The sequence below is a fragment of the Schistocerca piceifrons genome, chromosome 1 (genome assembly GCF_021461385.2).
Source record: "Schistocerca piceifrons isolate TAMUIC-IGC-003096 chromosome 1, iqSchPice1.1, whole genome shotgun sequence".
In the NCBI taxonomy this organism is placed as follows: Eukaryota; Metazoa; Arthropoda; class Insecta; order Orthoptera; family Acrididae; genus Schistocerca; species Schistocerca piceifrons.
The window spans coordinates 232243799-232270516 of record NC_060138.1 but is presented as its reverse complement, the minus strand read 5'-3'; the positions used below and the strand labels follow the sequence as shown (position 1 = coordinate 232270516).

Below are 26718 nucleotides of genomic sequence, written 5' to 3'. Positions count from 1 at the left end.
ACCTGGGCAAATCACAGTACCAGTTTGTTAGGCCACAAGGAGGCAAATTGACCACTAGTCTGGACACTCTTGGCTCATTGGTAATCTTGTGGACTAGTAAAATCCAGTGGTGGTTTAGTCCTCTTCAGCTCATAACACAATGGGATCACCACTTGTCGGGTTCAGCTTAATTTGGGCTGATCAATTTGGGGTGACCAATTTGGGCTGACCAACAGCAGAACAACATGTTCACTCTGAGACTAGAGATTGTACTTGATTGAAATGCTTTATCTATGAATAATGGTGCTTAATTATATACGAAAACAAGTAAGCTGTTACAACCTGACAAGGTCGACAGCAAAATCATTCCAGCGTCTGAGTACATTCATAACATGAGGTAGATAATTACTACAGTAACTACGATTGACAGTACGCAGAAACAAAACAAAAAACATGGAATGAATGAAAACATATAAAATTCATACACCAAAGAATAAATAGCATGAAGAAAAACCATAAGAATTTATACAGGGTGTTACAAAAAGGTACGGCCAAACTTTCAGGAAACATTCCTCCCACACAAATAAAGAAAAGATGTTATGTGGGCATGTGTCCGGAAATGCTTAATTTCCATGTTAGAGCTCATTTTAGTTTCGTCAATATGTACTGTACTTCCTCCATTCACCGCCATGATTTCATACGGGATACTCTACCTGTGCTGCTAGAACATGTGCCTTTACAAGTACGACAACATGTGGTTCATGCACGATGGAGCTCCTGCACATTTCAGTCGAAGTGTTCGTACGCATCTCAACAACAGATTCGGTGACCGATGGATTGGTAGAGGCAGACCAATTCCATGGCCTCCACGCTCTCCTGACCTCCACCCTCTTGACTTTCATTTATGGGGGCATTTGAAAGCTCTTGTCTAAGCAACCCCGGTACCAAATGTAGAGACTTTTCATGCTCGTATTGTGGACGGCTGTGATACAATATGCCATTCTCCAGGGCTGCATCAGCACATCAGGGATTCCATGCGACGGAGGGTGGATGCATGTATCCTCGCTAACGGAGGACACTTTGAACAATTCCTGTAACAAAATGTTTGAAGTCACGCTGGTACGTTCTGTTGCTGTGTGTTTCCATTCCATGGTTAATGTGATTTGAAGAGAAGTAATAAAATGAGCTTTAACATGGAAAGTAAGCATTTCTGGACACATGTTCACATAACATATTTTCTTTCTTTGTGTGTGAGGAATGTTTCCTGAAAGTTTGGCCGTACCTTTTTGTAACACCCTGTATATAAAAACAAATTGCCCCCGGCAGCTGATTGGAAGCTGCTTGACAGCCGCGATTTACTTGTCACCGTGCACACATGACGCTACACCACAGAATACAAATAACGCACCTGGTTGGCACAATTAACTGAAGGCCGCAACCATAACATGCAACAAACGTACCAGATGCTAGAAAATCATGATACAGGTGTAATCTATTTTAAAACTTAAGGATATCAAAATAATGGAAGGAAACATTCCACGTGGGAAAAATTATATATGGTCTTTAAATATGTCTGCTTGTGTCTGTATGTGTGGATGGATATGTGCGTGTGTGCAAGTGTATACCTGTCCTTTTTTCCCCCTAAGGTAAGTCTTTCCGCTCCCGGGATTGGAATGACTCCTTACCCTCTCCTTTAAAACCCACTTCCTTTCGTCTTCCCCTCTCCTTCCCTCTTTCCTGATGAGGCAACAGTTTGTTGCGAAAGCTTGAATTTTGTGTGTATGTTTGTGTTTGTTTGTGTGTCTATCGACCTGCCAGCGCTTTTGTTCGGTAAGTCACCTCATCTTTGTTTTTATATATAATTAAAACTTAAGGAGTTATAAAAGTATGGTTATACCTCTGGGAGTAAGCTCTGAACAGCATTTCAGCAACAATCATTGTTAGAAACTTCCTGGCAGATTAAAACTGTGTGCCAGACCGAGACTCGAACTTGGGACATTTGCCTTTAGTGGGCATGTGCCCTACCGACTGAGCTACCCAAGCACAACTCACGCCCTGTCCTCACAGGAGACGAGGTACTGGTGGAATTAAAGCTGTGAGGACGGGGCATGAGTCGTGCTTGGGTAGCTCGGTCGGTAGAGCACTTGCCTGCGAAAGGCAAAGATCCCGAGTTCGAGTTTCGGTGCGGCACACAGTTTTAATCTGCCAGGAAGTTTCATATCGGTGCACACTCCGCTGTAGAGTGAAAATTTCATTGTATCATTGTCAGAGTTAGTCATCAATTTAATATATTTTTCACGAAGCTATCGTCAGCAAATTTTTTGATACCTGGTAGCCAATCAGTGAGTTATTTATTATTCAGATACACTAAACAGTTCTGTCTGCTGCAGTAATACATTTAGTATGGTATGGAATAACTGCTGAATGGGTGGCCACTAATTTGGACAAGTGGTTGAAGGAAGGATGGAAGATTAGGATTTAATGCCCCATTGACATGAGGTCATTGGAGAAGGAGCACAAACTCTGATTGTTTCAAGGATAGCGAAGGAAATCAGCTGTGGCCTTTCAATGGAACCATCCTGGCATTTAATTGGAGCAACTTAGGGAAATCATGGAAAACCTAAATCTGGATGGCTGATTGCAGGTTTGAAGCATTGTCCTCTCAAATGCAATCACATTGTGCCACCTCACTTGGTAAAAGTGCTTGATACTGTGCTCTGAGAAATAAATATCTTTAACATTTTGATAGGAAAAATCTCTAGCTTGTAGTAAAATGTTCAGTTTTCTTTGCACACTTTAGTGCACTTGCTTTTCTAACTGTTGTATCAACAAGGAAATACTGTGTAACAGTATGGTGGAGGTAAATTTCTAATTCATCTACAGAATTAAGTAGTAGATCTTTGGCAACATTGTGTAGAAATTTTAGGTTATTGGAAACAGATTCTATGGAGTGACTGCATTTTTTATTTATTGAAAGTACTTATATGATATTTTAATCTTTTATTAGTAATTACTTATTGACGAAAACATCTATATTCTTCCTGTCACAACTGACATAGTAACTATATCCATTACAGAACCAAGCTACACAAATCATGGCCACTAATTGTTGACATTTTAAGGATTAAATAAGTTGACAATATTGATGTTGTGGTCTTCAGTCCTGAGACTGGTTTGATGCAGCTCTCCATGCTATTCTATCCTGTGCAAGCTGCTTCATCTCCCAGTACGTACTGCAGCCTACATCCTTCTGAATCTGCTTAGCGTATTCATCTCTTGGTCTCCCTCTACGATTTTTACCCCTCACGCTGCCCTCCAATAGTAAATTGGTGATCCCTTGATGCCTCAGAATATGTCCTACCAACTGATCCCTTCTTCTAGTCAAGTTGTGCCACAAATTCCTCTTCTCCCTAATTCTATTCAATACCTCCTCATTAGTTATGTGATCTACCCATCTAATCTTCAGCATTCTTCTGTAGCACCACATTTTGAAAGCTTCTATTCTCTTCTTGTCCAAACTATTTATCGTCCATGTTTCACTTCCATACATGGCTACACTCCATTCAAATATTTTCAGAAATGACTTCCTGACACTTAAATCTATACTCGATGTTAACAAATTTCTCTTCTTCAGAAACACTTTCCTTGCCATTGTCAGTCTACATTTTATATCCTCTCTACTTCGACCATCGTTACTTTGCTCCCCAAATAGCAAAACTCCTTTACTACTTTAAGTGTCTCATTTCCTAATCTAATTCCCTCAGCATCACCCGATTTAATTTGACTACATTCCATTATCCTCGTTTTGCTTTTGTTGATGTTCATCTTATATCATCCTTTCAAGACATTGTCCATTCCGTTCAACTGCTCTTCCAAGTCCTTTGCTGTCTCTGACAAAATTACAATGTCATCGGCGAACCTCAAAGTTTTTATTTCATCTCCATGGATTTTAATACCTACTCTAAACTTTTCTTTTGTTTCCTTCACTGCTTGCTCAATATACAGATTGAATAACATGGGAGAGAGGCTACAACCCTATCTCACTCCCTTCCCAACCACTGCTTCCCTTTCATGCCCCTCGACTCTTACAACTGCCCTCTGGTTTCCGTACAAATTGTAAATAGCCTTTCGCTCCCTGTATTTTACCCCTGCCACATTCAGAATTTGAAAGCGAGTATTCCAGTCAACATTGTCAAAAGCTTTCTCTATGTCTACAAATGCTATAAACATAGGTTTGCCTTTCCTTAATCTAGCTTCTAAAATAAGTCGTAGGGTCAGTATTGCCTCAAGTGTTCCAATATTTCTACGAAATCCAAACTGATCTTCCCTGAGGTCGGCTTCTACCAATTTTTCCATTCGTCTGTAAAGAATTCAAGCTAGTATTTTGCAGCCGTGACTTATTAAACTGATAGTTCGGTAATTTTCACATCTGTCAATACCTGCTTTCTTTGGGATTGAAATTATTATATTCTTCTTGAAGTCTGAGGGTATTTTGCCTGTCTCATGCATCTTGCTCACCAGATGGTAGAGTTATGTCAGGACTGGCTCTCCCAAGGCTACCAGTAGTTCTAATGGAATGTTGTTTACTCCTGGGGCCATGTTTCGACTTAGGTCTTTCAGTGCTCTGTCAAACACTTGACACAGTATCATATCTCCCATTTGATCTTCATCTACATCCTCTTCCATTTCCATAATATTGTCCTCAAGTACATCACCCTTGTATAGACCCTCTATATACTCCTTCCACCTTTCTGCTTTCCCTTCTTTGCTTAGAACTGGGTTTTCATCTGAGCTCTTGATATTCATGCAAGTGGTTCTCTCATCTCCAACGATCTCTTTAATTTTCCTGTAGGCTGTATCTATCTTACCCCTAGTGAGATAAGCCTCTACATCCTTACATTTGTCCTGTAGCCATGCCTGCTTAGGCATTTTGCACTTCTTGTAGATCTCATTTTTGAGATGTTTGTATTTCTTTTTGCCTGCTTCATTTACTGCATTTTTATATTTTCTTTTTCATCAATTAAATTCAATATTTCTTCTGTCACACAAGGATTTCTACTAGCCCTTGTCTTTTTACCTACTTGATCCTCTGCTGCCTTCACTACTTCGTCACTCAAAGCTACCCATTCTTATTCTACTGTATTTCTTTCCCCCATTCTTGTCAATTGTTCCCTTATGCTCTCCCTGAAACTCTGTACAACTTCTGGTTTAGTCAGTTTATCCAGGCCCCATCTCCTTTAATTCCCACTTTTTTGCATTTTCTTCAGTTTTAATCTACAGTTCACAAACAATAGATTGTGGTCAGAGTCCACATTTGCCACTGGAAATGTCTTACAATTTAAAACCTGGTTCCTAAATCTCTGCCTTACCATTATATAATCATCTGATACCTTTTAGTATCTCCAGGGTTCTTCCATGTATACAACCTTCTTTCATGATTCTTGAACCAAGCGTTAGCTATGATTAAGTTATGCTCTGAGCAAAATTCTACCAGGTGGCTTCCTCTTTCATTTCTTAGCCTCAATCCATATTCACCTACTATGTTTCCTTCTCTCCCTTTTCCTACTCTCGAATTCCAGTCACCCACGACTATTAAATTTTCGTCTCCCTTCACTACCTGAATAATTTCTTTTACCTCATCATACATTTCATCAATTTCTTTGTCATCTGCAGACCTAGTTGGCATATACACTTGTACTACTGTAGTAGGCATGGGCTTTGTGTCTATCTTGGCCACAATAATGCATTCACTATGCTGTTTGTAGTAGCTTACCTGCATTCCTATTTTTTTATTCATTATTAAACCCACTCCTGCATTACCCCTATTTCATTTTGTATTTATAACCCTGTATTCACCTGACCAATAGTCTTGTTCCTCCTGCCACCAAACTTCGCTAATTCCCACTATACCTAACTTTAACCTATCCATTTCCCTTTTTAAATTTTCTAACCTACCTGCCCGATTAAGCGATCTGACATTCCACACTCCAATCCGTAGAATGCCAGTTTTCTTTCTCCTGATAACAACGTCCTCCTGAGAATATTATGTTACTTATAAAATCACATATCTAGTCTAAGTCAAAGTTTTAATGACTGGCTAATTATTCTGTATTCTGCAACTGGTGACAGGAGTGTCTCAATGTATACACTGTTCACTTGGTTGCTGGGGTCTTTCTTTTTTAACTGTTTTCAGTTTGCACATGTTTCGTGTAAGTCCCTGCAGATGACAGTTTGTATCTAGACTTACGTCATTAATAGAATGACTAGTGTTCCTGTTGTACCTAATGGGCCTATTATTTACACTGTATGTAAATACAACACAAAAAGTGCTATGAATCAAGTTGTAATGACAGGCCAGTATTTGTTGTAAACGGTGTCTTGACTGAGCCATCTTTGTGTACGATATCTTAATGCATGTCCTCTCATAGACTACCCAATGCTCAATTTTAATGTCAATAGTTTATCGTTTTTTGTTGTTGTGTACTACTTTTATATTCTGTACTGTCATTGATATTGTTACTATTGTATTAAATGCACTTCTGTATATAATTATGAGTACACTCCAAGTAAAAAAAATTGTAATAAGCCACACTTTTTGCATCTTTGACTAGACATCAGAAAATACTGATCTTCAGAAAATATTGATCTTCATATCTTTAATTACAAGGATGCCACCAGTAATTGTAATAATCTTTGCACAACACATGTTACACAAAATTCCCCTAAGAGGGCACTTTGGATCTAGTTCAGATCTTCATGGTTTATTTCTTTACCAAGCTTCTCTTACAGTTCTTTTACTATATTTTATGAAAGTCTGTTTTTATAATTACATCAATGTGATCATAATCCAAATATTTCATACTAAAATGTACTTTTACTGATTTTATTCATATTTGATGACCACTGGCTATCACTGGTGTAATGCCGGAGATGGAGTGGAGAGCTGTTGCTCTTTATGCAATGGCAACTGCAAGTCATGCAGCAGTTGTTCTTCATATCAGGCAAGAGCAGTTAGTGCAGGTGTACAAATAAAATGTGTTTAGGATACATCTGATCGATGACTTATTTTTCACAGTTCTACAGCGAACACTATTACAACTTTTTGACCTGACATATAACCTGCATGGGAAGAGATTCCCTATGAACATATCCAGGGACTCTGACTCCATGCCATAGCCTCTAGAACTTCTGACTGCATCATTAATACATTCCAACACTCTAAGAATTCTCAAAGTCTGATATCGTGCAGAATGCTGTAACCCTAATAATTTGTGTATAAAGTTGTCAATTATAAAGACCTGCATGTGATGTGTTCATGGTACTCTTACTGCATTCAGTCTCTTGTAGTAATGGTGTATTTTTCTTTATTCAGTGCTTTTGTAAATATTTGTTGTTAGGCAGTGGGAGCAATTTGTGTGACAAACTCTACAGTAGAACATCCTACATACACCTGATTGTATCACAAATTGTACACAGCAAATAAGAGTAACAGTTTCAATCCATTGACACTTTTTTCAAAAACTATCAAGCACAAAAAAGACATTAAAACAACAAGCTACAAATGACAATGGAGAAAAAGGCTACACTTTAAGTGCATATAATTGAGGCAACAGCAACTCAGATAATTAATCTCAGTATTGAAGCAAGGTATTGAGGTAAAAAACTGCCCTCTCCTTTCACAAACCCTCTCGTCATTTGAAACTAACTTTTAGAGATTGAAGAATGCACATATTTCATTATATTTACTGTAGTCCAGTTAAAATTACTTGATAGTTGACATATTTGTCTTGCTGCTAGAGTGTTGCCACGTCAGCTGCCAGTTACCATTCAGTTATAGGTGCCAAACAAAGACAGCAGGTCACTTCACTTCACAAATGCTGCTTGTATGTAATGTGGGGCAATGTTGGAAGTGGCCACCACAAGGCATGTCTGAAATGCAAGAAGCTCTGTTAACAGCTAATTTCAAGTGAGCAATGACTGAACTGCAGCAGATGAGACTGAATAGCCCTGAATTTAAACTCACGTCCCAAGCTAACCACAATGAGTAATGTGCAATGTCACCACTCTGCGACCCAACTAAAATTACCACTTTGTTTCCAGTGATTAAAGCTAGCCTGTATGAGCAAAATAAAGACAGAAAAGAATTAGTTTCATTGCTAAAAGCGAACAGTAATTTTTCACACTCATTGGTCACCTGAAACTATCCTCACACTGGATACATGAGCTATTGTGTTACCAACCAATGAACATTTGTCCTTGGTTGGTTTCAGATTTCAGGCAAGACAGGCAGGTCCCTGATAAAAAAAAGAATGATACGAAGAAAGATAAGAGTAAACAAAAGTGTTAATATGATGATGAAAGATAAATGGCACATAATTATAAATAAAAGAAATACATTTAAACCAATTTATTCAATAAAAATAATAACCAAACTGTTATGATTAGTTTCAGAAATAAAAAAAATTAACACATTTGATGAGTTTTGAACTTGTGCCCTTTTATATGTCAGGTTAATAAGCTATCTGTTGTGCCATGTTCCAACAGTGCATCATGTAAGTATATTTATGACTGTGGTGACACAGTTGCCGCGATGAACTGTCGTCTTTAAAAATTCAGCCTCCTAATGTCATGCGAAGCTTACCTAATGTAATCCAATCTCTGACATTATGTCACTGTGTATGTGAAGCTGAATTGCATCTTGTGCAGAAGTATAGTATATCTTATTACTGCTGTGTATGAAATGTGTGTATTTCATTGGCATTGTGTGTGTGTGTGTGTGTGTGTGTGTGTGTGAGTGAGAGAGAGAGAGAGAGAGAGAGAGAGAGAGAGAGAGAGAGAGAGAGAGAGAGAGAGAGATTAAATATGAAATAAAGGTGGCAGACTATTGACTCTGGATCTAGACACATTAACAGAGAATGCAAGCAATTGCAATTTGGGTGTGATGTTGAGTACTCTGCGGGAAACCTGCTCTAATGCGTGAAGTGTTGCCTATCAAGTAATTTTAATCATACTACACTGTTAAGTTTCCCTACATTCCATAACAAAATTGTAATCAAAATACATATAAAAATTTCTGTGCACAGTGGGCCAATGTTCGATTATCTTCCGATATTGGTAATAATTTTCTGTGGGCATGGACATCCTATTCCTTGAGTATGTGTTGTATTTTGCTCCAGAGTTTTGATTTTTCCTTTTGCCATTTGTCATCCTTCAATATATTTTGTCTCTATGAGCTTAGCTTTAATGCTCTCCACAAAAAGGTGGTGATTAATCAATTATGAAAGTTGAAGATCTTGACAAACTTTCCACCTTTCGATAGACCTTATTTCTAACTTTCGATTTGAGGACAATTATATTTGTTTATTTCTTTAAATATTGTGCACAAGGTCACTACAGTTCATAATAAACCACTCATCTTTAAGAATTATACTTACCTTCCCGTAAGTTTTGGTAGCAGCTTTTCTATGCTTGGAGCACATATATGACCATTATCTCCAGCTGAGAATACAATAATGGCTTTCAGGAAAACCTTATTCCCTGAGATCTCTAAAGCAGAAAGCAATTTATGAAAGCAAGTCACAAAGCTGGTCAATTCCATACTTCCTTCATGCAGTTCACTTGTTGAAAGTGGAAAATGATGAGACTGCAGATCCAAGAGAAGAGCCCTTAAAGAGCAGAAATCTGGATCAAGTACAATTGTCATAGATAAATGCAAACAGAAATTATTTGTAATTAATATTATGGCATGATGAATGTTATTCTTGAACTTAAAATGTTTAATTTATCAGTTATAGTTTGGACTACAAGTTCTGTACACACATTATGTTCTCTCGTATTCTTAAACAGTTACAATGCTATTCAGCTACAATTTTTACTCGCATAATATTTTGATGTGCCTCTTCAATATAGTATGTGTTACATGAAATAAGAACAACTCAATTTGCTTTGATTTTTGTTGCAAACTTTAATAAACTCACTCTTCTAGTCCTCAAATTCTGCAGAAACTATTTGGTGAATGGATTTCGGACACAAAAACAGTATTAAAGCAATCAAATAACCCCACAGTCAGCTGATTAAGTGCAAAACACTACTTGGGCTCCTATTACATAATAAACATTTGTACTTCATGAAATGTGTTAGATTTCTCAGTACCAGTAAAGCATATTTGGCATAAAGTGCATACTTAACATAATACACAATGAAGTTTATACAGAACCTTCAGTGAGGTGAATAGCAGCATCAATGTGTTGTGTTCACTGAACTTTCTAAAGCCACAACAACAAAAATGTGGCACTAGCATCAATGATTGTTCAGAGGAGTAAAGAAGCATACTATACGAGGTGTGGCTAGAAAAAAACCGGACTAGTACTGGTGAAACAATAAAACGAATGCAATAAGGCTGAAAGTCGTGTGGCCTGTCACGTGACTCTCGCTCCGCCTACTGCTCGAGTTTCATCTGCCTCCTGCACTCAGTCTGCCCGTGGCGTCTGTTTTAAGTAGTTGACGTTTTGTCAGTGCGTCGGAAAATGTTGAGTGTACAGAAAGAACAGCGTGTTAACATCAAATTTTGTTTCAAACTAGGAAAATCTGCAGTGAAACGTTTGTAATGTTACAACTAGTGTACGGCGATGATTGTTTATCACGAACACAAGTGTTTGAGTGGTTTAAACGATTTAAAGATGGCCGCGAAGACACCAGTGATGACACTCGCACTGGCAGACCATTGTCAGCAAAAACTGATGCAAACATTGAAAAAAATCGGTAAACTTGTTCGACAAGTTTCCTTGTCAACTCCTGTTAACTCAGACACTGCTCTGATTGTTAAACGGCGATCTTGTCGAACAAGTTTACCGATTTTTTCAATGTTTGCATCAGTTTTTGCTGACAATGGTCTGCCAGTGCGAGTGTCATCACTGGTGTCTTCGCGGTCATCTTTAAATCGTTTAAACCACTCAAACACTTGTGTTCGCGATAAACAATCATCGCCGTACACTTGTTGTAACGTTACAAACGTTTCACTTGCAGATTTTCCTAGTTTGAAACAAAATTTGATGTTAACACTCTGTTCTTTCTGTACACTCAACATTTTCCGACGCACAGACAAAACGTCAACTACTTAAAACAGACGCCACGGGCAGACTGAGTGCAGGAGGCAGATGAAACTCGAGCAGTAGGCGGAGCGAGAGTCACGTGACAGGCCACACGACTTTCAGCCTTATTGCATTCGTTTTATTGTTTCACCAGTACTAGTCCGGTTTTTTTTCTAGCCACACCTCATACACAGGGCATTAGGGGGTACAAGTGCAGATATTGTAATCACTGATACCTTAATATGTACCCACTTCAGTGTGTTAGTTGTTTTTTCTCTGCATCAGTCTTCTTGCAAATATGCCACGTAATTTACTACCAGATGTTTTCTGCATGGTTGTTAACTTTACCACTAAGTGACTACGCCTGTCAGTATAGAATAAATGTTTTCCGTTCATGTATCCACACTCAGCACCTGACCTGCTACCCAGGGGAAATAAGCATTAATGGCTTGCTCTTGTCACATGTACTTGGAGATTCATTACTGCACAGTTTTCTGCAGACCCTAACTTTTAATAATGATTTAAGGCAGGTAGCGGATGTCATAATTTAAAATATGTTTCTGAATAAAAAGAAAAATACATTACTACTTCAGTTTTTGTTCATGGTTCCTGTTTTTCTTGTTATTTCCTTTTCTACTACTAACTTACAGTTGTTAACAAACTTTGTCTTGTTATTTCTAAACTACATCAATACTTCCTGTTGTTTACATCTTGCGCTCTTTAGCTTACATGCTCTCTAAGCTCTCCTTCATGTTATGAAGCTGTATGTTCTGATAGTGAATGTTTTGCTGCTTGCTGTGGAATAGTAATGTTGAGTTGTAGGTAGTGAAATACGTAATTTCTGTAACTATTATATTTATAGATGCCACTATTGATTCCAAATTCTTATAGATTATTAACAATGAACTCAATCAAGAAGTAGATGTAAGCATGGCTTACTCACTGTTAATATATTGGAACCCTACCTGGAATGAGTGGAGCACATTTGATCTTTCAGATAATTCAACGGTGTATGCAAACAATCTGAACATTTATACTCTCCACTACTATTCCATCTCTTACTCAATGCATTTCATGATCAATCTCCCCTTGTACAATAGCACACATTACAATCAGGTGACAAAAGTTATGGGATAGCCATATGCACATATGCAGACGGTGGAAGTATTGTGTACACCAGGTATAAAAGGGCAGGGCATTGTCAGAGCTGTCATTTGCACATAGGTGATTCTTGTGAAAAGGTCCCTGATGTGATTATGGCTGCACTACAGGAATGAAAATACTTTGACCACAGAATGGTAGTTGGAGCTAGAAACAAGGGACACACTATTTTGGAAATCGTTAGGGATTTCAATATTCCACAATCCTCAGTGTCAAGAGTGTGCCGAGAATACCCAATTTCAAGGCATTACCTCTCACCATAGACAACACAGTGAGCGATGGCCTTCATGTAATGACCCAGAGCAACGGTGTTTGTGTAGAGTTGTCAGTTTTAGCACACAAGGAACACTGCATGAAATAACTGCAGCAAAAAGCCATGTGGGACATGCGACAACCGTAACCATTAGGGCAGTGCAGCAAAATTTGGCATCAAAGGCTATGGCAGCAGATAACTGATGCAACCTTGATGACTGGAGAACCATGTCCTGGTGAGATGAGTCCTAATTTCAGTTGGTAAGAGCTGATGGTAGGCTTCAAGTATGGCACAGACCCCACAAACCCATGAACCCAAGTTGTCAACAAGGCACTGTGCAAGCTGGTGGTGGCTCTATAAAGGAGGACAAGACCCTCTGGTCCAACTGAACTGATCATTGACTGGAAATGGTTATGTTCACCTACTTGGAAACCACCTGCAGCCATTCGTGGACTTCATGTTCCCAACAAAAACATAATTTTTATGGATGAGAGTGTACCATGTTAGCAGGTCACAATTGTTCACAAAACGTTTGAAGAACATTCTGGACAATTCAAGTGAATGATTTTGCAACCCAGATCACCTGACATGAATCCCATCAAACATTTAGGGACATGGCCGAAAGGTCAGTTCACACACAAAATCCTGTACTGGCAACACTTTCACAATTATGGACGGCTATAGAGGCAGCATGGCACTGTTTCTGTAGGGGGCTTTCGACGACTTGTCGAGTCCATGCCACATCAAGTTGCACTACAGTGGGCAAAAGCAGGTCTGACATAATATTAGGAGACATCCTGTGACTTTTGCCACCTCAGTGCAATGTTTCTCAGGCCAATTCTTACTTTTCGATTAGCTGTTCCACATTGCTAGTCTCTTCGAGCTTCGTTTTTTTGTCACTGAGGAGGTTTCCTTTTAACACAATTTTTTAAAGGAATTTACACTTTTGCAATCAATCTATTATTCTACCATTTTTCTTTTATCCTGCTGCAGAAGGACATGCATTATAATACCCTTCGACAACAGACATTTCAGTTACATCTATGAAAAATAGGAGGGATAAAGATAACAAAGAAACTGAAGAAATATGTATGAAGAGTGAACTGTTTTGTACATACCATAGACTTTGATCTTCGGCATTGCTGACATTAACCAGTCCCGGGAGCAAGTCCAGAGTTCTATTTTTCTCATGCAGAGACAGATTTTCTGAAGTTATTATCTCTCTAAGCCAAATATGTATGGCAGCGTACCGTGTAAAGCAACCAACTGGCTCCTTAAGCAGCCTCACAGTTTGTACCAGTAGGTCCACAACCTGCCATTTCCTTGTTGGTATGTCATTTGCCCAGTTCTTCAACAACTCCCAAGATGCCAAAACTTTGCATCCCAAACCATCTGCAACACTGTTGACACAATACTGCCAAGTTATTCACTTGATTTCATAAAAAAAAAAAGATACTTTAAAACAAGAAACAGAAAGTCCATGACGGAATAGCATCAATATTACGAAAAGGGTTGATTGCTACTCACCACATAGAGAAGGTGTTGAGTTGCAGACAGGCACATTTACAAGACTACTGAACATTTAAACTTTTGGCAAAAAGCAAGCGATCACAACTCCCCTACAAGCTTACATGTTTTTTAATTGTTACTGTCTGCCACTCAACGCCCAGTCTATGAGGTGAGTAGCAATTTATCCTTCTCATAAATCTGCTGTTAAAAGATGGTTTAATTTGCTTAGCCTGCGGGGAAGTTACTAGACATAAAATGTTTTCATATCGACTTCACTTGCATAAATTTGAGTGTACAAGATGCGAAATTGTTGTATAAAGATGACTTTCTTCATCTGCAAAACTAAGTTTACAGACAGGAAATTTAATAATAGTACATTAATCAGTCTGGTTCTCATTCCCCATAAATGTGAGTCAAGTATCTTATGACAGTCACCTCAAGTTTCAGTTGTAGTTTTTATACTTAGCATTTTAAGGGACCTGCAAGAAGGCATTATTTTATCTCCCAGGAAATAATTAAGTACAATACACTTCCCCAATACTGGTTTGCAGCCTGTAAGTGACAGTGTAAAAAGAAAAAAAAAGGTGCACTGAGGAAGGTGATATTGCTACTAGATTTTACATTGGGATTTCTTTACATTAGAAAGATGTAAGGAAGCAACAGTGAGTTCATAGACACACCATCTGGCAAAGGTAAGAAGCATAATTAATAGTCAAATAAACAAGGTGGAAAAAGGAAGATCTTAAGTTAAGCAAAAGTCTCGCAGTAGAATTTATCATACAACAAAATCTGCAATTGTCCAGAGTATTGTCTGGCGTAATACAAGTGGGTATTACCACTCTGAAAAGTAAAATGTGATTTAGTCATCTCAATACACACAATTCTCAAATAATTTGAATTGATGTATAAGAGACGTGTCAAGTTTTAAAATACAAATATTTTTAGGAGAAATACGAAAGTTTAAATTATTTTATAAACTTTTCTGAGATACAGCAACACAAATACTTATTATAGTTTCCGTACTAAAAAATATAAAATTACTTTTCCAAAATGATAAACTGTCCTCAAAAATTCTTCAATACAATAACAGCACTTTTCCATCAGAATGGTAAAGTCATCTGCTCCGTGCCTAATGTTTAACATATTGCTGCCTTTCACTCAGTAGTAAAGTTATATCTTGGCATACTGTGGTCTTTGGGCACACAGCTGCAAACCATAGGTTGTAAGTTTAAAATTCTCCCTGTGGCATATGCTGCAGTTGGGGTGGGAATGGAAACATTAAATTATTCAGTTTATTTGCTACGTAATTAATGTGTACCTTCCAATTTATTTTCCTGTAAGGGTTTAGGTCTAAGAACTTTATGAAGTTTGCTTCTGTGATATCCTGATCACTGCAAAAAGTTTTTTTATTTCACTTCAGTCTAATTATTTAGCTTCAAACTGCACTATTTTGATTTCATTTACTTCACTTTCAGTCAATTTTGATGGAACCAAGAAACCAATTTTTCTAAAGTATTTTAGCACTTTTTGGAATTCTTTCAGGTGCCTAATTTTCAATCACAACTGATGTATCATCAGCAAATAAGACTGACTGAACATCAACAGTAAGTGGTAGGTCATTTGTGTATAACTGGAACAGATAGGGGTCCAATACTAAACCTTGGTGGATTCTCTGGGAAATTGTTTTCCCAGTTCAAGGAGTAATTGCTTTAGTCTCAAGTCCCAATTAATTGTTGTTTCCTACCCCCTAAGTAACAGTTGAAACATTATAAAACAGTATCCCTGAATCCATATATATCTGTAATTTGTGAAGAAATGAGGACAGGTTCACTGACCTGAATACTTGTGGCAGATCACAGAATAATCAAGTGACCTTCTTACCCTTACCTAATGTGGAGCAAATTTTCTGAGTAAATTCACTGATGGCGTTTACAGTGCCTTTTCCTTGTTGGAATACAAACTGATTTTTAAAAACTATGTCATTTATAATATTAAATTTTGAGTCTGTTTTGCAGTGAACTTTTCAAACACTTTAGAGAAGACCATCAGAAGACAGATATGGTGATAATTCCCTACATCCAACATCAATCACTTTTTGAATAACAGTTTTATATTGGCATATTTCAATACGTTTGGTAAACATTCCTGCTCTATGGGCTGATTTATAATACTCAACAGTAGTTCGAAAATGATATCAGAAGGTATCCTGATCACGGATGTTTTTTGATGACAGTAATTCATTTTCAACATGTCTTTGGGTGATTTTCTCAAACTGTTTCAAAAGATGCATTCTGGCTGTTTACCACACTTATGAACATAGGTTGTCATATCTATATCTGATCTGGATACATTTAAGAATAATTCATTGGAACAGTTGGACATCTGAACACTGATTCAGATGAGGACATCCAAGAGGATGTTTCAGAGCTGTTGGTATTTTGCTGTTACTTCTTCTTCCCCTTCTTCTTCTCCTCAGTGATCACAGGCCCTGTAGACCATGCGCTGCATCAATGATCTGTTTCCACCGCCTTCTATCTCTCACAGTCTCTCTCCACCGTGTGGAAATTCCTAATACTGTGATGTCCTTCTCTATGTCATCTTTCCACTTTGTATGAGGTCGGCCCAATGGTCTTGTTGCCTGGAGGGTTCCTTCAAATGCTTTCTTGGTAATCCTATTGTTTTCCATTCTAGCCAAATATCCAGCCCATTGCTGTTACTGTAACTCACAACAGCAGTGACAATTTTAACAAAATGTTACTCCCATCAAGTGACTAAGTCTGCATTATGAATTAAACACTATCCCTGAATGGTTAGTCAAAAAATATGCGAGATGATTACATGAAGAGAATGTCCTGTTGCCTGCTGTAGTTGGCAATAAATGGGCCACTGGCAACACTCGACCTTCAAGATTATGAGTAACTCTCAATCGAAATACAACAGAAGGTGTAGTAGACATGAGCAAAAGTTCTGATAAGAAAGAACTACTGCTTCTCTTTAAATCTGCTACAAAGTACAGCAGAATGCAGAAACTACACAGTAATTAAGAATGTAAGGCTGTCACAAAATAGAAGGTTGGTTTGAACACTGCAGTCCCATTTGAGGTGGTATGTCCTTGCCTTCCTCCAATTTTTGAACTGGCTTATCCAGCCAGTTTCAGGAGGATTTTCAACCAGTATTGCAAACTTCAGTGCAACTCGACATGTTCACATTAACAAGTACGGTCTGAGGTGAAAGAACTGATCAATGACAGACGCAAATGTTAAGACTGACTGGGGATCAAATCACAGATGTCTGGATCCATAGTCGAACACTAACACTGAGCGACACACAAAATAAAGACTATGATGAATTTCCCAATTTTAGTAAGGAATTTTGTTCACGTGTAGACTTTTACTTTGGTTATTTTCAAGTTCATTATGAACTGTTAGAATCAACATACAGCCTCACTGAACTGAAGGTCTCAAAAATGAAAAATAACTGTGAGACAGCCCATACCACCACATGAAATATTTTCAGTTTGTTTGAGTCAACCATCCATTTTATGATGACAATACTTATTTTCTTTTATTACTTATCATACCTTGGTAAATGTAACACCAACTGCATGACATTGTTACTTACACACTTTCCAATATGTAGAATGGTTTCAAGAAAGTGGAATTACACTATGTTTAAAAAAATACAGAAGTCAAAAGTGTGCCATCAGTAATGGAATACAAACAAATAAGGTCCAAAACAACTTTCTCCAACATCAAAATTCATATATCAGTTTCATACACCTTGCTGATACAAGAAAATTTAGAATGAGACATTATTCATTCCCAAGGTATAAATTTGGCGTGTGGAAGCTGTAACTTACCAAACGAAAGTGTTGGTATGTAGATAGAGACAATATAAACAACAAAAAACACACAAACACACACACACACAAATTTCAAGCTTTCGCAACCCAAGGTTGCTTCATGAGGAAAGAGGGAAGGAGCGGGAAAGACAAAAGGATGTGGGTTTTTAAGGGAGAGGGTAAGGAGTCATTCCAATCACAAGAGCGGAAAGACTTACCTTAGGGGGAAAAAAAGGACAGGTGGACACACACACACACACACACACACACACACACACACACACACACATGTATATATCTGTCCGCACATACACACACAGGATGGATATGTGTGTGTGTGTGTGTGTGTGTGTGTGTGTGTGTGTGTGTGTGTGTGTGGGCGCGCGCGCTCTAGCAAGTGGTAAGTCTTTCCGCTCCTGGGATTAGAATGACTCCTTACCCTCTCCCTTAAAACCCACATCCTTTCATCTTTCCCGCTCCTTCCCTCTTTCCTGATGAAGCAACCTTGGGTTGCGAAAGCTTGAAATTTGTGTGTGTGTTTGTGTGTTTTTTATTGTTTATATTGTCTCTATCAACATACCAACACTTTCATTTGGTAAGTTACAGCTTCTTTGTTTTAAGATATATTTTTCCTACGTGGAATGTTTCCCTCATATTTTTACAATAAACAAAATACTACTTTCAAAGTGCTGGCACTTAGTAATTACATTTTCTCTACATATATTTTAGTACAGCAGGTAGAGCACAATGATGTGTCTGATCTTATGTTTTTCAGTAAACTATTCTTTAAAGAATCACTCGCAGAAAGCAAAATAATTATTAATACACTTATGTATGTTACATGTATCAAATCAACTGTGCATCAAAATTGACTTAAAAATTGAGAAAGCATTCTTGACTAGAGCACAGCGATCGGTATAAAATGTTGAAAATCAATAAAAACAGTCTTGGTTGCATTTTCAGATTTTTTACTTGTTGGCAATCGGTTTTGGCTCTTTCCTCGTACCATCTTCAGGCTTACATCACCATTATGGCTGCTGGTTGTGGTAGATGGAGCGAGATCTGTGGAAGTACAGTTGTCACTGCTCAGTGACAACCATACTTCTACAGATCTCACTCCATCTGCTGCCACCAGCAGCCAATATAACAGTTTAAGCCTAAAGATGGTCCGAGGAAAGGGACGAAACCAGTTGCCGACAAATATAAAATCTGAAAACGAGATTGAGACTATTTTTATTAAAACTGACTTAATTTGCAGGCTGACAGATCATCTTATTTTGCATACCATTTAACATCATACCTCAATTCTAGCTTGGCATCTTTATGTGCAGCACGTTGTAATAGCTGCTCAAGAAATCTTAGTGGCCAGCCACTTCTCTCTGGCTGCAAACTATCCCCGATAAGCAGCTCTACAACACGGAAAACTCCAGAATGTTTTCTTAGTAATCCATCCAACACTGGCTCACGTAGCTGTGCAAGGAAGTGCTCACCGTGACGTACCATGGCTGCCTTTTCTGTGACATACACTTTCGGTCCATAAAGCAGAAGATTGATCAATTCATCAATCTGCAATGCATTCATGTGGTTGAGAATTGTGTTAACCCATTGACTACATATTATAGAGCCTTTTATAATTATTTGAATCTACAAAAATAATTGCTTTTAGAAATTAATATACTTTGTGATCTTTGAAGCTATCTAACCACAACTGATAATAGTTTGGGAGCTTGTTTTGGAGTCCAGACAGCAAGTGACAGATCTCCAGTAAAGGCGCATCACGAAGTAAGCTATTGAAACAGGCATCAAAAATGTTAATATCAACTGAGTTTCAGAGTCAAAAACTTGGATATTCCCATACAGTGTACATTTATTTATTTTTTACAACAAGGAGCTTAAATTCTATTACACCATTATCACTGCTGACCTCTGCCAAATTTGTATTAAAACAGAATTTAAAATATATCAACGAATAGTCAAGCAAAACACCTTTTGGAAGCAAAATTTCTTCGCTAATGATCAAGAAGAGTAACAAACGCTGAAAGAATTTGAAGAGAAACATCTTACACAATGTAGAAATGGAATGTACGCCACGGAGTCCATTCAACTCAAAGGTAATAAGGGAAGGTATTACTTTTACTTCTTAAATCAATTATATTTCCTCAAGCACTTGCCAGTATCAAATTTATGATTATATCAGTGGTTTTGAAATAAAAATTCATTGTCAGGAAACAAACTTCAAGACTCAAGTGCAGGAAATGTGTTAGTCACCAATAAGTAAATCCGGAATGTAATTCTCAAACCAACTGGTTAATATGGGTTGTAGAATATTTAGTTTCATTTATATATTTTACTGACAACAGGGTGTAACCTTGCAGAATGATTTTAAGCTAACTTAATAATACTAAATGAAGTTATTAATTAATACATTTAACAGCTTTACAACATCAATGTATTAAAATAAATAAATGTTTCAGAGAACTGGAAATATATTAATGAATCCAAAATCTTTCAGGATTTATTTGGCATTCAAAACAAATCAAAGAATGCTTACGACTAGTTAAGAAGCCGTTACACGTAATTGATTGTAATGAAAGGACTGCATGAGCATTTTACCACGGAGTACTTTATTATATTTTAAGTGGAGTTGATGAATAATATTCTTTAAAAAAAAAAACACAAATTAATACTTTGTTTAGCAGTAGACAGAAATAAGTCTAAATACATTGATCACATCTTGTAAGAAAAATGAAGTGTCTCCTTTTCTGCCAGAACTTTCGATAAAGTATTTAAAACAAATAAAAATTTATTTTTGAAATTGGCACTTGAGTATTAATGCTATTGCTAATTTAACACAACAATTTTTGTTCTCACAATATTCCATCTAATAACTTACTTCTCCATCTGCAAGAAAAGCCAGTTCAATCAACAATTTTGCATATACTTTTCCACTTGGTTGTAGATTTATGGCAACCTTTGGGACACTTTCATTGACCACAATGCTAGAAAGAAGTTTCTCAAAAATTTCTTTGTTAAATGATTGCTGTGATGAATGTCTCTGGAAAAAAAGGAAAGTATGCATATGAAACATCAGTACCCACAAACACAACAGATACTTCATTAATTAAAACTTCAGGGCTGAATTGCCGTGGTCCATATATAAAATTTCTTCTCCTTCCTGACGTTTCGTTGCCTACTGCAGGCAACATCTTCCGAGGTGAGTTGGCGACTGGCTGCTAGGCACTGGAGGTTCCGCTTACATAGAGCGCTTAGATGGAGCCACCACTCATCACGTGCTTTCAACTTTAAAACTATCTCTGGCTAGTGCCATATCTCTCGATTGCAGGTAATCGATTGTCACTTCATTGGTGCAAAGTAGACTGCCATATCTTGTCTAGTTTTAATCCTCCTCCTTTTTTATTAAAATTATTTTCGTGCTTGTGGATCTCCATAGCTCCTCTCGCAGGTATAATAATGTCAGGTCCTAGCTATCACGTTTGTCTCACTAAATTTTATGTCGTGATCACAGTCTTTGAAAACGTGTTCCGTTACAGCTGATTTGTCAATTTGTTCCAATCTACAGTTCCTTTTGTGTTCCGCTAGGCGGGTATTAACACTCCTTTTAGTTGCCCAATATAAACCATGCCATAGCTACACGGAATTTTATACACACCTGGGGTGGCTAACGGGTGTTGTGCGTCTTTCACCAATCTTAAACTTTCACTAATTTTCTTCGTAGGTCGAAAGATTGTCTCCACTTGAAACTTGGCCAAAACTTTCCCAATACAGTCCGTGATGTTATGAATAAATGGAAGAAAAACTTTTCCAGCCGACGGTTGTTGTTGCCGTGTATTTTCGGACACTTTCCTTCTAGGGTGGAGTGCTCGATCTATCTTGTTGTCAGTGTACCCATTTCTCTTGAAGGCCATTCACAAATGGCTTAACAACGTAGCAAAAAAGCGGGTGAACAAAGTTGCTATGTTGTCGTGACACTGGGACAGTTCCAAAGTTTTTGAAGGCGAGAAGAATGTTCCATTCAGTGCAAGCTAACCGAATTTATTTACGCATGGAATTGACGATGCTGTGGGAGCGGATCCACCAAACCCGTCAAGGAATTGTGGTAACTAGTAGTCAATTGTTAAATCTTCATTTATGTATTAGCAATACTATGCGGTTGGGTGACTGGAATAAGGTGGATAGATTAACATTTAGATATATGGAACTTAGGGCAGAAGTGTCTTCTAATAGACAGAAGAAGTAGTTTGAGCATTTACAAAAACAGGAAACATTGATTGCAGGCAGTTCCCATACAGTTATAAACTTGTCCGGGAAAGAACTATCCAAGGAGCAAGTCTCTGTTCTCTCAAAAGGAGGTAATTTTGCTATCACTCCATCACAGATTCCCATGGAAGATATTGTTGCCAATATAGAAGCAGAGATTCGTCTGTTATCACCGCATTCTGCCGATGAATTCAGGATGGAAACAGCCAGGATATTATGTATATCCAAGCCACCCACCAGTAATTTACCCCTAGGAGAAAGGAAATCGTTACGGGAGATTAATGCGGACAGGAATATTATTTCTGATAAGGGTAATGCTACTATTGTGATGAAGAGTGAGGATTATCATAAGAAGATCAGGGCCCTCTTGGATCCTACCACCTATAAAAAAGTGAAAAAGGACCCTACAACAAAAGTGTTAAGTGCTACCCAGCGATTAATAAAAAACTCTTCCATTCCTACAGAAAATAAAAAAATACCTTTGCAAAACGGAAGCTTACCCTTCTAGACTGTAAGGGTTACCTAAGATACACAAGCCCCGTGTCCCATTGAGACCGATAGTAAGTGCCATTGGGGCTCCTACTCAAGAGCTGGCTAGATATCTTGCTTCTTTGTTGCAATCGGATACAGGTAAAACTGACAATCATATTAAAAATTCCGTGCATTTTATCGAAAAATTGAGGGAGATCACAGTTAGTCCAAGTGACATCCTTGTCAGTTTCGATGTAGTATCCCTCTTCACCATGGTCCCTGTTGACGAAGGTCTTTCTTACATAGCTGATATGTTTCCTACTGATATAATAGCTTTGTTTCGACATTGTCTATCCTCGACTTATTTTCAATATCACAACAAGTTTTATGAACAAATTGATGGGGCAGCCATGGATAGCCCTCTGAGCCCAGCTATTGCTAATCTATTTATGGAATTTTTTGAACAACAAATGCTGCAGTCTGCCAAAAAAAGCCCTTTGAAATGGTATCGATACGTGGATGACACCTCTGTGATATGGAATCATGCTGAAGAGGAACTAAGTGATTTTTTGGTGCACATAAACAGTTTCAATCCAAAGATACAATTCACCACGGAGAAAGAGAGAAATGGACAACTAAATTTTTTGGATGTATTGGTTACTAAACGGGCAGATGGGACTATAGGGCACAAGGTATATAGGAAAGACACAGACACACCGATCGTCACCTACATAAGGGTTCGAATCATCATCCTCGGCAGAAGAGAGGAGTCATAAAAACTTTAGTGGACAGGGCTAATAATATCTGTGAGTCAATTTATTTGCAAAATGAATTAAGCCATTTGCGAATGGCCTTCAAGAAAAATGGGTACACTGATAACGAGATAGATCGAGCACTCCACCCTAGAAGAAAAGTGTCCAAAAATACACGGCAACAACAACCGTCGGCTGGAAAAGTTTTTCTTCCATCTATTCATAACATCATGGACCATATTGGGAAAGTTTTGGCCAAGTTTCGAGTGGAGACAATCTTTCGACCTACCAAGAAAATGAGTGAAAGTTTAAGATCGGTGAAAGACGCACAACACCCATTAGCCACCCCAGGTGTGTATAAAATTCCGTGTAGCTGTGGCATGGTTTATATTGGAACAACTAAAAGGAGTGTTAATACCCGCCTAGCAGAACACAAAAGGAACTGTAGATTGGAACAAATTGACAAATCAGCTGTAGCAGAACACATTTTCAAAGACGGTGATCATGAAATAAAATTTAGTGAGACAAACATGATAGCTAGGACCTCACATTATTATACCCACATGTATAGAGAAGCTATAGAGATCTACAAACACGAAAATAATTTTAATAATAAAGAAGAAGGATTAAAACTAGACAACAAAGTGACAATCGATTACCTGTAATCGAGAGAGATGGCACTAGCCAGAGATAGTTTTAAAGTTTAAAGCACGTGATGAGTGGTGGCACCATCTAGCCGCTCTATATAGGCGGGACCTCCAGTGCCTAGCAGCCAGTCACCGACTCACCTCGGAAGATGTTGCCCGCAGTAGGCAACGAAACGTCAGGAAGGAGTAGTAGTTTTATATATGGACCACGGCAATTCAGCCTGTAAGTTTCAATTAATGAAGATACCAGCTGTGAAAGCTTACATGTTATGACAACATATAGTTATTAATTAATACATTTAATAGCAGTTATCACGTATTCCCTCAGTTGAACTAGTTTACAACATGAACATATTAAAACAAGTAAATCAAAAGTTATTACTAGAAGGAATGCTTTGTAACTGAGTTTTGTGTTTCAATAGTGTGCATCATGCCACCTCGAGCAAAAGGTAAAGTTTTTGCAAGACAGAAGGTTCACAGCAGCATCTTATATGTACGAAGAGAAGTGATTACTGTCAGTTCCATCATACAAATTTTATTTTTCTTATTTGCAGATGATACAATACTAGCCTTTTTACTGAACGGAGGGAACAATGACATTGGTATTAATGAATTTAAAAATGCTATTCAACAAGTGTCAACTTTATGGCAAAATTAATATTGTTTTAATACATATAAATTAAACATTTACAAATTAAGACTGATATGTTACTTTTGTTGTATGAGATCATCTTAAGAGAGCAAACAGTATGTTGAATGAAGAAGGATAAGAAGAACATTTTATATTAGTTACATATTTTGTAAATATTTGATAGAAGGTGTAAATAATAATTAATATTACTGACAAAGTAACATAAATGAAAATTGTTGACACTGTGCGTGTCAACTCCAAGGCAATAAATTTAAACCTCCTAGTTTTTAATCAAGACAATTCAAAATAAACACTTTTATTTCTTCTTCTTAATGCTTTGCAGAACCTAAGATAGTAAATGCTCAAAAGTTAACCAAAGTAATTTCAGTTGCAGAATGTTTGAGAATCACGAACGTACCGTCATTTGAACATTGGACAGGCTCTGGTATGGATGACATAGTAATAAGCATCCCTGATGTAGAGAAACAGCGGAAAGATTTGAAAGCATATAAATCACAATGTATGGATGGAATCTCAATTCAGTTTTACAAAGAGTACTCAACAGCATTAGCCCCTTACCTAGCCTGCATGAATCTCTCGGTCAGCACAAAGTTCCACGTGACTGGAAAAAAGCACAAGTGACTCTAGTATATAAGAAGGGCAGAAGAATGGACCCGCAAAATTACAGACCAATATCCCTAATTTTAGTTTGCTGCAGAATCCTTGAACATATTCTCAAGTTCGAATATAATGAACTTTCTTGTGATTGAGAAGCTCATATCCATGAATCAGCAACTTGCCCATTTCTTATATGATATACTGCGAACTACGGGTGAAGGCCAACAGGCAGATACCATATTTCTAGGTTTTCGGAAGGTGTTTCACATGGTACCCCACTGCAGACTTAACGAAGATACAAGCATATGGAATAAGTTCACAAATATGTGAGTGGCTCAAAGACTTCTTACCTAATAGAACCCAGTATGTTGTCCTCCACAGCAAGTGTTCATCAGAAGCAAGTGTATTGTCGTAAGTGTTATAGGGAAGTATGATAGAACTGCTGTTGTTCTCAATACACATAAATGATTTGTTGGACAGGGTGGGCAGCAATCTGTGTTTGTTTGCTGATGATGCTGTGGTGTATGGTATGCTGAGTGACTACAGGAAGATACAGGATGACTTAGACAAAATTTCTAGTTTGTATGATGAATGGCAACATTGTCAGGAACAACTGACTGTCTTCACTGCTGCTGTGTTGGCCTTATACAGGCCGTAGATGGCTTTTGATTGATCACCATGTGATTGGTCGGCAATTATGTACTGCTGTCGCAGACATTGTCAATGACTGCGCTGGTGGCACCACTACTTCCATGGGAATGTTAACACTGCAAGGAATGTCTCTGCTGCTTCTCTGCATCGAGTGCTCATTTTCATGCATCGCTCAGATAATTTCTGCTACCACCGTTAAAGTTCTTTTCTCTCATTCTTATTTCAACAGCCTCCTTAATAACAGAATCCCAGTATGTGGAGGCATTGGTCAAAATTTTTGTTTCATCAAGTAGTATTTTATGTATGTTAGTGAGGCTGTGCTCCACAACTGCCTATTTCACTAGTTCCCAATTTTTAATATGCCTGTGGTGTTCTGCACAGCGATCGGAAACTGTACAGATGGTCGGACCTATATAATTACTTCCACTCTCACAGGTTTTAAGACATTTGTACGTACTGTCCTCCAATAATGCTGTCATATTGCTATGATATTTGGTGGCATTAAAAACAACAGTGGCTTTCCTTTGCCCTCTTACACCACATACTATACCCATTGTGGATCTTATCAGTGGACTAGAACAGGCGGAGACAGGCGGAGTGACATCTTGCACAGGATGCCGCCGACAAAGTGAGACTTATTACCAGTCGCTTTTTGTCCTCAGCTAAGCCTCCAAAATCTAATATCAGCAGAGAGGAGAGAGAGGGGCTCCGTTTACTTTGGAGAGATGAAGATCTTGTTCTATTACCTGCTGACAAAGGAAATGCCACCGTCGTTCATGATACCATCGAATAGCACAGCAAAATGATATCACTATTGGAGAACAGTAAGAACAAATG

General features: G+C 37.9%; 1 protein-coding gene across 1 annotated transcript in view; it reads right to left on the bottom strand.

The window, feature by feature from the left end:
• Positions 1-26718, bottom strand: part of LOC124803212 (DNA-dependent protein kinase catalytic subunit-like) — a 561762-nt gene that overhangs the window by 279510 nt on the left and 255534 nt on the right. The window contains exons 22-25 of the mRNA XM_047264427.1: positions 20727-20888; positions 19134-19399; positions 13602-13883; positions 9414-9644 (exon numbers count right to left, since the gene is read on the bottom strand). Of these exons, the coding sequence (XP_047120383.1) occupies positions 9414-9644; positions 13602-13883; positions 19134-19399; positions 20727-20888 (941 nt within the window). The remainder of the gene's footprint in view (positions 1-9413; positions 9645-13601; positions 13884-19133; positions 19400-20726; positions 20889-26718) is intronic.